At 44.1% G+C, this 13,067-nt stretch overlaps 1 protein-coding gene across 1 annotated transcript in view; it reads right to left on the bottom strand.

The window, feature by feature from the left end:
- Nucleotides 1-12,802, bottom strand: part of RAMP3 (receptor activity modifying protein 3) — a 39,937-nt gene extending 27,135 nt beyond the window's left edge. The window contains exon 1 of the mRNA XM_005525224.3: nt 12,650-12,802. Coding sequence (XP_005525281.1) covers nt 12,650-12,701 — 52 coding nt within the window. The 5' untranslated portion in view covers nt 12,702-12,802. The remainder of the gene's footprint in view (nt 1-12,649) is intronic.
- Between the last annotated feature and the right edge of the window lie 265 nt (nt 12,803-13,067).

Here is a 13,067-nt window from a genome sequence, read left to right as displayed (position 1 = left end):
CAAGGAAATGAGGCAACTAAAGTTCACAGAGACAGGAACTCAGCACAAAGGAAGGATGCCAGGAATAAACAGAAGCTTGCAATAAATATAGTACTTGAAAGAAGTGTTACACTTGCATTCAAAACTGGCCCAGAAAAAAACGTGTCTCAGCATATGGAGTGGCAGGAGCAAGGTAAACCTGTTGGCAGGGTGCACTGATCTGTCTCTGGGTTCAAGAAGTTTTCTTGAGAGCTAGCATAACATGGAACTCAGCTTTGCACTATCTCCTGCTTTGATGCTGAATCTTTTTTAATGTTCTTTTTCTCCCCCTGTATCAATAGTATGGAAGATGCATATATAGTCATAGAAATATAATACCTAAAACTAAAAGGTCAGCTCAATGCTTATCACAGTTTGAGACACTACACTATTGTTTTTAAATTGTGAAGGTAATTTCAGACTGTTAACTATTTTGGACATTAGAATCTTCCTCCTGCAGAGACAGAGTTCCCCAGCTTTCAGTGACTGCAAGAAAATGTGACCATCATTCTGAACTCATGCTTCAACTAAGAATCTTTCAGAGTAGCAATAAAAATTGTATAGGACAATGTAAAGGACAATTCCTTTACATTATTTTTTGAAGTTCTTAAATCACTGCTGGCAGCATATTAATAATGTAACAGAATTCCTGAACAGTCTGTCTACTTCCAGAAGTGTTGGATGGGTTTTCTACTGCTTTGAAACAGATATGCTCTATTTAAATAAATATATAACCAGTATTTTAAATATCATATTCCTTTATTATTAATTAATCATTTATAAAGTAAATAATTAAACATACCAGTTCAACAACTAACTTGTGAAGGGATTTCTCAGCTGTACAATAAGTTCTGCACTGGAACTTGCATGACTCAGTCTGAAATTTAAGTGTTTTCTTCAAGCCTTTTCTGTCCCGTTACATTTTTGACAAAACAGTATGTAACTGAAATGTAAAATACTTTTTTTTTATAGCCAGTGACTTTCAGACAGTGAATAAACTAAATACTGCAAGAGCAGAATTGCTTGAAGAAAACTTTTTTTGCACTTTTACAAAAGTGGCATACACAAATGTGATCCTTGACTCGAGATCTATTCTTCCAGAAAGTAAAACCGATGAAGGGCAAGAGCAGTACATTTGTTTCTAGGCTAGAAAAAAAATCTGTGGCATTAGAAACAGCTTAAAGATGATATTTAGCAACAAGCATAGCATCACCAGCCAGTCCAGGGGGGTGATTGTTCCACTCTACTCTGTGCTGCTGCGGCCTCACCTCAAGTCCTGTGCGTAGCTTTGAGTGCCGCAACATAAAAAATACATTAAGCTATTAGAAAGCATCCAAAGAAAGGCTGCAATATGATATCACAGAATCAGTTAGATTGGAAAAGACCTCTGAGATTATTGAGTACAACCTACGACCTTGTCAACTAGACCAGAGCACTTAATGCCATGTCCAGTCTTTTCCCAAACTCTTCCAGGGACAGAAGACGGTGACTCCACCATCTCCCTGAGCAGCCCATTCCAATATCAAATCACCCTTGCTGTGAAGAAATTCTTCCTAACATCCAACCTCAGCCTCCCCAGTGCAGCTGAAGACTGTGTCCTCTTGTCCTGTCACTGATTACCTGGGAGAAGAGACTGCCCCTCCTGGCTACATCCTCCTTTCAGGCAGCTACAGAGAGTGGTATGGTCTCTCTTCAGCCTCCCTTTCTCAAGGCTCAACACCCCAGCAACTTCAGCCAGTCCACCCAGGACTTACCCTCTGACCCTTCATCAGCTCCACTACCCTCCTCTGGACTCATTCTAGCACTTCAATGTCCTTCTTGAAGTGAGAGGCCCAAAACTGCACACAGCACTCAAGGTGTGGTCTCAACAGTGCTGTATACAGGGGGAGAATCGTTTCCCTACTCCTGCTGGCCACACCACTTCTGATAAAGGCCAGAATGCTACTGGCCTTCTCAGCCATTCTGGCTCATGTTCAGCTGCTGACCAGCAGCCCTGGGTTCTTTTCCACCAGGCAGTTTACCAGCCTCTCTGCCCCCACCCTGCAGTGCTGCATGAGATTGTCATGGCCAAAGTGTAGGACACTTGGCCTTGTTGAACCTCAGACTTATTGATCCACCCAGTCCAGATCCCTCTGCAGAGCCTTTCTGTCCTCCAGCAGATCAACATTTGCACCCAACTTGGTGTCCCACAAATTCACTAAGTGTGGACTTGATCCCCTCATCCAGATCATCATTAGAGATATTAAACTGGGACAAACACTGATCCCTGGGGAATCCCACTAGAACCAGATACCAACTGGCTGCAACACTATTCACCACCACTCTCTGGGCCCAGCCATCCAGCCATTCTTAACCCAGCAAAGAGTAGTCCTGTCCAAGCTTTGGGCTGCCAGCTTCTCTGGGAGCATGCTATGGGAGTCAGTGTCAAAGGCTTTGCTGAAGTCCAGATGGTGAGGTGAAGCCACACGAGGAGCTGCTTAGGTCACTTGGCTTGCTCAGCCTGGAGGAGAATGAGGAGAGAGCTCACTGTGGTCTACAACTTCCTCATTAGTGGAAACGGAAGGTCTGGCACTGATCTCTTCTCTGCGGTGCTCAGTGACAGGACCTGAGGGAATGGCCTGAAGCTGTGTTAGGGAAGATTTAGGTTGGTTATTAGGAAAAGGTTCTTTACCTAGAGGATGGCTGGGCACTGAAACAGGCTCACCCAGGAAGTGGTCACAGTATCAAGGCTAAAAGAGTTCAATAAGCATTTGGACAATACCCTCAGGTACACAGTGTGATTCTTGGGGCTGTCCTATGCAAGGCCAGGAGTTGGACTTCAACGATCCTTGTGAGTCCCTTCCAGCTCAGGTTATTCTGGGATGTAAGGTGGAAGGAAGAGAGTTCCAGATGACTGCACACATCAGGAGGTGCCTGTGGTCAGCAGAGGCAAGCACAACATTCCGAACAAACCCAAATTCACTGAATTTCTGTGTGTGTTACCTAGGATGTAAGGCAAAGACCATGTATCTGTGGGCCTGCCAAAGGCTTTGTGCTCTTTGTTTTCATCTAACTTCTGCTTGCAAGACCTGGTCTTCTGACCCTCTGCATACAGTAGTTGTCACAGAAGTGTGTAGGATCTAGAACAACCAGACCATAGCTCTTCATGATTTATGACTACAGATAAATACACTTCAAGCAAATGGAAGTGAAAAATCTTTTTTTCACCCCCTAAACATCTCTATTTTAGGTTCACTACAGCCTTGTGAGGTACTGCTACTGAGGTCTCCATTTAACATGAACTATGGAAATAATGACAGAACTCGTAAGAAATCTGTCTAAGGTCACAAGCAGAAACCAGCAGAAGTCTTAACTAAAGTGTGAGCTAGCGGCACTCTGGTGCCAGTACCTATTTCACCACTATCTCCTCTCAAAAAACGTTACCAAAGGAACTGAGGAACATAATCTCTCTGCCCAAAAGATAATTGTGAAATGTGTTGGCTGTGCAATTTATATGGGAAAGGTACATCACCTAATGAAACAACATAACTCTGATTCACTGCCCTCAACAGTGAGATAGCTTGCAACTACTGTTGAGAAACACACACCCCAGACCACATGAGAACTGTGACAGCCCCTGAAGTTGGCCATCTGCATCCAGGTCCTCAGCTTGACACTGTATCACCTGATTACCAGGAAGCACATATTTGATCTAATGGCTAATTGCATTATTGCAACCCAGATGCTTGTCATTAGCCAAAAAGGCAGGAAAACACAAAATCTGATGTCATGTAAGGTTTCCTACAGTAAGGAAAAAAGTCAGCACAATACAGACTTTATTCCACCTGTGAAAGAGTGTGAAACACCAGTCCCTCAAGGCCAATAGAGGGTCCAGTTTGCTCCTGTGAGGTAGACTGAAACAGAAGCCAAGCAATCTTTTTTTTTTTTCCTTTTCTATTTTTTTTTAATAACTTGGGAAGGGGAAATGACCCATGAAGATTTCACAGACAAGGGTCACTGCACACTCCCTCCTGAGGAAGTGTTTAAAACCATGGGATGCTCGAAGACATTTCAAGTTCCTTCTTCCCTTGACAGGCAGAACATTTAAATCAAGATACTACACTCATAGAAGGCCTGGGAAAATTATTTTTTCTTTTTCTGACCAGATGACAAAAATTCCCATCCTGCACATCCACCTTCTCTTGATGCTGCATGTACTCCTCTCAGATTCCTAATGCTGTTATATACCATGTGGAGGCATTACACCAATAGGATTCCACTGAAGTCATGTTTTCTTTCAATTCTATGCCTACTATGAAATATTAAGTTGGCCTGACCATCCAAATGTGGGTTGTTTTTCTTCAGCATCCCAGCTTGACTACCAGGGTTCCAGAGCCCTGGATACTCTACCTACATGATCACAGAATATTTTAAATTACATGTTGCATGAAAAACTCACAAGAACAACGAAACACTAACAAAATTTCAAAGCTCCACATGTCTACTTACACTGCTGTATATGTACCTGCTCACAGTAGGTGTGAGCAGCTTTTTACAACAGTACCCTTGCTCCAAGGAATAAGACACTGAAAACAGATCCTTACATAGCACCATGATCCCTGCACATCATGATTTTTCCTAGGTGTATATAGGAAACTGCAAAGCAATGGATTCTGACACAGGAAATTACTTAATTCATTCCACCAGGTACCTATCAAGCCACTCTATTACAGCCCTCCTCAGCTGGAAAGGAGGATAGAAAACGTAATGAAAAGCTCATGGGTCAAGGACAGGGAGAAATCACTTAACAGTCCCCATCATGGGCTTTGAGCCTAAACGTGGTAAAATTAATTTAATTTACTGCCAACAAAAATCAGAGTAGGGTAATGAGAAATAAACCAATTTTTAACATACCTTTCCCCTACCTCTTTCTTCTTCCCAAGCCTAATTTAATTTCTAATTTCTCTACCTCCTCCTTCTGGAGTAGTTCAGGGGGATGGGGAATGGGCACTGCAGTCAGTTCATCATACATGGTCTCTGTCACTCCTCCCTCCTCAAGAGGATGACTCCTCACACTCTTCCCCTACTCCAGTGCTGTATCCCTTCCACAGGACACAGCCCTCCACAAACTTCTCCAACACGAGTCATCCCCACAGGCTGCAGCTCTTCATCAACTGCACCAGCGTGGGTGCTTCCACTGGGCCTCAGGTCCTGCCAGGAGCCTGCAAACTTCCCACAAGGTCACAGCCTCCTTTGGGCATCCACATGTTTAGGAATGGGGCCCTCCAGGGGCTGTAGGTGAATCTCTGCTATCACATGGTCCTCCAGGGGCTGCAGGGGCACAGCTGCCTCACCCTGGTCCTCAGCCAGGGGAATTTCAACTCTGGCTCCTGCAACACCTCCTCCCCCATCTTCTGCACCCACCAGAGCTGCTTCTCACACATGTTCTCACTCCATACTTGCAGCTGCTGCTCTGCAGCAGGTTTTTTTCCCTCATCTCAACTATGTAATCCCAAAAGTGTTCCCACTGCCACTGATGGGCCTGGCCTTGGCCAACCGCAGATTGAACAATATTGGTTATTCTCTATTCATCTACAGATCAGGGTTTGTTTAGCTCCAACACTATCAGCGGGCCTGCAAAGCAGGTTAGCTAAATCTGCCTGTTTTGACAGGCTCAGAGATGTTCTAAGGCTGGTATTTTCTGTGGCATTGCTCCCATATGGCAGTGAAACTTTTTTGCCTAAAGCATGAGGAAAATCCTCATGCAAGAAATAAGTAGAGAGGAGAGTAGATAAGAATGAAGTACTCCCTTCCCTCTAGTTTGCAAATGTGTCAGCAATACTTTTACTCATGAAGTTACAAAGAGTTTAATTTATGTATACAGCTGAGGAGTGGTACACTGACACCAGAAGGAATGCCTCACATCTTCCAGATCTTTTGTAAAATGAGGTAAAGAAGGTCTTACAATAATTTCTGGACCAAGCTTAGAACATCTACTCAAGACAGATATTCTTCATAAAGATTTCCAGTGTACATTTCAAGACTGCAAGAATCCCCCATTTCCTACAAGAGGTGTTTCTCTTACACTGTTCCTACCAGCACTTTTTATTTCTTTGACAAGTTTTTGTTTTCTAAATCACTACACGATAAAGTATGAAGTAGCTGGAAGGAAAAGAAAACCTGAATTTTGCACAGGCATATTTGGCATGGAACAGCATGAGCCATATAGCATCAAGCACCCTTATGGTGTTGCAGTGCACATTCCACCTGTTCTGTACTGCTCCATCAGAAAGGTAAGACAAAGAGGAGTTAGAACCTACTTTAACTAAAACTTACGGAAAATAGGAAGTCTAAAATGTCACATTACTTCACAGAGATTCCTCTCCCCATTTTGAAAAATATTTAAATCTAAGAAAAGAGATTTCCTTCCAAAAATCTTAAAATACAGAAAGAAAACATTTTACAATACAAACAAGTATTTTGAGGAGCTTAATTTTCTTTTGACCTTTACTTTGCAATGCTCTCGTTTATTTGCTGCTTCTGGTTTTACACTGGAGCCAGTTAAATAGAAATTCAACCAATGGCTATTCCAGCAATATTATCTCTACTTTGTTGTGCATCACTGTTTCATGGTAAAAAATTCCCACCCCAAACATAGCCCTGCAAGTATGTTCAGCAGCCACATTTACTAATGGCAAATGTTACCACACCTGAATGCAAATCTGTCTAGGTTTACTGGTCAAAAATAAGAGATTTACATTATTTTTTAACACGATACAATAAGTTCTGACTTTGCATTAGCATTGTAGAAGTACAGACATAGCTTATAAAAAAACTAAATATTGATCTGCTTTCTAAATATAAAACAGCAATAGAGGAGGTTTCACACATATTGAGTGACAGTTGATGACTCCATGGAAATAAAGGCTTTGAGCATCTCTTCACTGAAAGCCAAAACAAATTTACTTTTCCTATTTCTCTTGAAAACATAAGCTTAATTCTTTTTCGTTTTAAGTTTACAATGCACATTGCTAAATACATTTAGAGAAACCTCTTCTAATATTAAATAGGACATGTCATGTTCTTGGTACATGTTGATCCTTGAGGAGTAAAGCTGGAACAGCTCATGAACTTGAAGACATGTGGAAAGACACTTGTAGCCATTTGTCAAAAACAATCATGAAGAGAAAATCTCTCCCACAGCCCCACGTGGCTACCAAACAGCAAAGCCCTGATGTGAAAGATGAGGTCCCCTTCGAGCAAAGGGCCACCTCCACCCCAGAGCTACAGAAGACATGTCTGGGTATCCCAGAGACAGCCACAGCTCTTCAGACACCACCAAGTGCAAGCACCCGAGTGCCCTTCACACTCCTCATCAGGAGAACAGCCCTGAGGACACTCTCCAGTCACAGAGCACGAGCAAAAGAGATGACTACAGATCAAAGCTTAAGTCCAAGTGCTGAAGTCTGAGAAGAAACCTGAGCTTTGTGTCCTATTGATGACCACTTGAACGACTTTCAAAAGGTTCCATTTCCTATTCCAGTATCGCCCCATCTCTTCAAAACATTTTATAGCAGCTGTAAAATCTCTTCCCCTTTCTGCTTACAGAAGAAGGCTGCACACCCTGCCAAATCTCAAACTACATATTTTGAGACAACAACAATGCAATAGTATTTCATAACAACTAGAGTCTCTAGCATGAGACACAAAAGGATGCAAAAGGAATCTCTGGACACAAAAGGAATCTGTCAGTTGTGATGTTTGGAAACAAAATAATTTCACACAATAAGTGACAGTCATTACAGGCCAGTGTTAATTACACTACTTATTCTGACACTGCCCACAGATAATGCTCTGCAATATAGAGGCAAATTAGTCACATTTATTAGAGTGTGAAAATCCTAAGACAGATGTTTTATTGTAGGGCCCAGTGCTTCTGCACAGTCCTTTGCTTAGCCAGCTTAATCTGGTCAGATGCAAAATAGATGTGCTTTCATCAGCCTGGTGCTCTGCTAGGATCTCAGCAGTGCCTACCACATCTTCCTCTTCAGGTGAGAATCCCCCTGGCTCAGAGCATGGGGAAGAAAGTGACACCCCATCTGCAGAAGGCCATCAATCTGTCTCCATACAGGCAAAATTCTGTATTCCTGGAGACAAACTGAGGCCAAGGGCTGTTATGCAGGCATGCCCCTTGTCCAAGACAATATGATAGATCATGTTAAGCCGCTCTGTAGACAACAAGGGATCCTCTCTATCCTTTGGATCATTTCTAAAAGTGCCACTGGATTTTCTTTTGAGGTTTTTAGCAAGGAAAAAAAGTTGTTTTCTCTTTTCAGACTGGTTTCAAGGAAGCCAACATAGGCAAGGAGATTAAGCCTAAAAACTTCTGAAAGGATGCCTTTCTCCTATTCCACTTTGCTTCTGCTTTCTTTCCTCATACTTGCACATTTCCACAGAAGACCTAAGAGTCCTTCAAGCAGCTTTCAGGCTGCTCTACATATATATTCACATTAAAATAATGTCACTTTTTTTCCATTTATATTCTCCAGTTTATCTCAATGCAAGCCTGACTGTGAAGTGATTCTTATTTTAGAAAAGACAGGCTGTTTCCATAAAACACAAAATAATACACTTCTAAAATTCGGTTCTGAAATAAAATGGTTCATGTGACAGCTTTCACTAAACTAAAAGGGTGCGAATTGAAACAGGTTTCATTATGCTTGTGAAAATTAATCTCTCTGAGCCCTAAATGAAAGCACAGTTTGCTTTCTTCATGCGTCTCTCAAGTACTAATTTCAATAGCCAAGACACAGATGGTAGCAAATGGTGTTTTGTAAGGGACCACTCCTTGCATTTTTCCCCTTGGTAAGGCAAACTGGAAATTGATTCATTTGTCTGCAATTCAAGCCATGAATCATCTCAGTTACCAGCAGATAGGTGGGAGAAACTGAAACACAAACGGTACAAAAGCTACTGGTGGTGCAATGCTTAAACACAACTCAACTGACAAAACCTCCCATAGCTCCCCTTGAGCCCAGCTCAAGACCCTTTCCTTCATATCATGCAGTTTGTGTGTATCTGCACCTACAGCAGTACCTGTCTATCTCAACGTAAAATTCTGTCTCCACTTTCTAGTCTCTTGTGATTTGCCTCACAGGCAAAATAAACCTATAGGCAAAGCCCTGAGACACCGAAGGTATTTAAAACCTTAATCAGGATGTAGATAGCGAGATCTTACTAATTTAGAAGCAAGAGTTTACTAGCTAAATGTTTTCCAGGGTTAGATCTCATTGCTGTAAATCAGGGTTTAAAATCCCGTTTTCTCCTCCATACTTTCAGCCTGGAGCTACCTTCAAGAACGGAGTGCCATTCCTCCTGAGGGCTGGGACCAAACATTCGATGTTCTGTGCTACCACCTGCAGTCCACTTGCCTCCACAGGGACAGTCCTGCCATTCACCCTCTCAAGGGAGCTGGCATGAACCTGTCCCCTGTTGCACGTGTAGATCAAAGGAAAGAAGTGACACCTTCCCGAATAAAAGAATCAGGAGACACAACCAGGGTGAAGGGAGGTGAGAAGAATGCCTGGATCCTACAGCAAATGGGAACACAGGCTGCATTTATACCAGATGCTTTGCTTTCAGAATGGATGTTGGTGGGGTCTGCTGCCTGTTTTCCCGCTTGCCTAGTGTGGAAAATCTTTAGAAAATGAGGCATCATTTTGGTAGAGAAGTGTTTTAGTTAGAACTCTGTGGTCTGTCTCAGAATAAGATGTTCTGTTTTGCAAAGGTTTATTTGTTTTACATACACACACGCTCGCCTGGGTCTATTAAACTCAGAACTCCTACGACAGTATTCCCTTTCTTTGTTCCACCCTTTGCAGCTGCAGAACAGCATGATAGTCATAAGAAAATAATGAAAAAAAAAAAAAAAACCACCCTTGATTTGGTTTTCAAACTTTAACCCGCTAAAATTGTTTCCTGTTGGGTATTTTTTTTTTTTTCCATCATTGGAATCTAAACTCTCCAGGACTTACATAGGCCATGTTTCACACAAGGGGAGCTCAGGACCTTACAGAATTTGGACTTTTATACACAGCTTTCTCATTATTGTTTGCAGATGAGCTGCAGCCTTTAAAACAGAAAGTAAAAATATAATTGGGACCCAGGTGTTTCCAACTGTCCAGCTGCTCACGTCTGACCAAAGCACTAAGCTTGGCCAACCCCTGTGAAAACAAGATTATGAAATGCAAAAGCCTACTAACAATCTTTGAAATCTGCATACAAGAGCTGCTCCAGATAAGGATCACACCATCTCTCTTGATATGGGTATTTAAAAGTACCCAGCTTTACTCTGGTAGCATCTTTTAACACAAATATAAATAGTACCACTGAAATGCAGGTGTTATGTAAATAATGAAGGAGAAACGTTTGGGCAGAGACTCCAAAACAATGACCTGTGTAAAAAACCCACTTTGTCTGCTGAAAAGTCTTGGTCAGGCCCTAACGTTTCTTCTTACCTCAGTTTCCATACACAGAGTTAGAGTAAGAGAATTTAGCATGACGGTAAATACAACATTATTTCTTAGATTATTTCTTAGGTGCTTTGATTCCACAGTCGGCGTCTTCTAAGTATCTACAGTTGTGCTAAGCAAATCAGAGGGATTCACCTGACAGCTGGTGTTTCCCGCTCTTCCCCATCTGGATGCTTATCAGCACTTCATAGCAATGAGCACATGCTTGTGTACCAAGTACCTCAGCTGATGCACTCTGTGATACACTCCACACTTGGCAAATCCAACTTCTTCTACAATCACTTAGTCAACACACTGCCTTTTTTTGCCATCCTCACTAAAGACAACACAACAGGTAGTTATGCATAGAAACTGTGTGTCAAGAGTCCTAGGCAGAAAGAGACAGAAAGGAGTGGTCTGAGGTTACAGAAGTACAGTCCCACACCCCACCCAGATGGGCTTCCCACTGCCTTCAGTGAGCTCAACAATGAGGATTGGTGGTTTCACCTTAATGACAGAGGTCACAGCTCTCTGCCTAATCAAAAGAAGCCATTAGGAATGACTGTTCAATTAAAGAAAAAATTCTTCCAAAATAACTGGTTTTAAACTGTGTTTGTATTCCCAAAGAACAAATATAGTTTTCTACCACTTTAGGCTTTTCTTATTAAAAAAAACTGATTTCACATCCTAGAACTCTATGGTTTTTCTACTAGGAAATCAGTCTCATTTCATCAGTTCTTGATTATACCCTTTCCAATTCCAAGCAAAAGTAATGCATTATCAGTTAACAGATATTCTTAAAACCTTTGTCTGTGTGTTATTCTATTAGAAAGGGAACTAGCAGAGTTAAAATGTCTAGCATAATTCATTTATCTGTGCCTCTCTGGTAAAAAATGTCCTTCTGTAGCTTCCTGAGCCACAGGGACACTGTCCTTCACTCTAGTAAATCCCTGAAAATAAATGTCCAGTGGGCAATTTTGCTTTGCAAAAATCACAGTAACATTAAGATATCTTCCCAAACAGAAAGATTATTGTCTAGTTCCCTAAGTTCAAGACTGCATAAATCTCTCATGTGTCAAGACAAGTGTTGGCCACCTTTTTATTCCTTTTCAGCTAAGGAATAACAGAAACCTGAGAAGCTGAGGTAAAATTTTAGAAGTCCACAAGCCACAGAGAATCAGAAGCTTGTGCCTGTGACATTCTTTTGACAGACCAGCTAATGATGATGCTACTGAACACTGTCCATTTGTTTGTGGGTCTTTCCCTAGGAATAAGTGCAGTGTTTACCAGCTTTTTACTTTGGAAGGGGTCTAAAATAGCAAACAAAGTTCTGAAGTCCTCAGATACATCTTCTAAAGGCCTTTATTTTTGTCCCTTAAGTGTGACTCACAAAGAAATCAACTACATCTCTTAGTTTACTATTGAGTGAAGACGATCAGAGCCGACCTCTGGCAACTTTAGATGACTGCAACACATTAAATCTGAGAGCCCTAAAACAATCTACCTGACAAGGAACAATAAAACAGCTTTTCTAGCAGCCGAGGCACTCTAAGTGAAAGATCTGAAGGATACCTGTGCTTGATAACTACGTGCTTGGAACTCAACTACTCTAACAGTAATCAGCCTTTCAGTCGGCAGGGAAAATACCTTCCCCAACAGCCAAACACACCTCCCCAGAATCCATGCGGGATCCAAGAGGGAAAGCCTGCATAACGCTAGAAGTTTGAGATCGTTTTTCCCGGGGCCTGGGCGCCCTGTTCGGGGACTCCCCTCGGCGATGTGGGTGCTGAAGGGCACCACCAGCCGCCCCGAGGCTGCGCCCGCCCGGCGCGCCCGGAACGCTCCCGCTGCGAAGCCGCCTCTCTGCTCGGGATGGAGAGCCGCGGAGGGAAGGCGATCCCCGCTGTGTCACCCCTCGGCAAGGGACGCCCGGAGACCCCCTCGCAAAGGGATGCTCACAGTGAGGGCGCTCCCACCTTCCCCGAACTTCGGCCCCACGCCCCGGCAGAAAGCAGCGCCCTCGGGGACGGCGCACACAGGAGGATGCTCGGCCGCTCCCGGTGCAGCAGTCCCGGGGCGGTAGCGGCGAGCCCCACCGCACACCGCCGGGACGCCCCCGGCCAGCCCCGCCAGCCACTTACCCCAGAGCAGCAGGACCGGGAGCTGCCGCCGGCGGCTGCCCTGCGCCTCCATCCCGGAGCGGGCGGCAGCGGCGGCGAGCGGCCGCGGGGGACGGAGCCCGCATGGGGCGGCCGGTCCGCAGCCGCACAGGGCCCGAAGCCGCCTCAGCCCGCCCGCCGGGGACGCTCCTCTTCATGCCTCGGCGTCCAGCGGCGGGGGCGGGCGCGCAGGGGAGCAGCTCGCCCGCCCCCGGGTGCTCCCAGCGCCGGAGGGGCGGACCCGGGCCCGGCACGTGTGAGAGCGCTCCGTGCGCGGCCGTGCCGCCCGCTCCTCCGGCAGCCGCGGCGGGAGCGGGGCCGCTGCCGGCCCGCCGGGCTGTGTGGCGTCCGAGGGGGAGGGCACCTACCCTGCACGAGTCTTAAGTGTCCGAGGGATTCA

This window comes from Pseudopodoces humilis, chromosome 1 (assembly GCF_049639895.1).
Source record: "Pseudopodoces humilis isolate 2021_Gansu_Grassland_sample_001 chromosome 1, ASM4963989v1, whole genome shotgun sequence".
Taxonomy (NCBI): Eukaryota; Metazoa; Chordata; class Aves; order Passeriformes; family Paridae; genus Pseudopodoces; species Pseudopodoces humilis.
The sequence above is the reverse complement of the archived record's forward strand: the minus strand, read 5'-3'. Positions and strand labels throughout refer to the sequence as shown.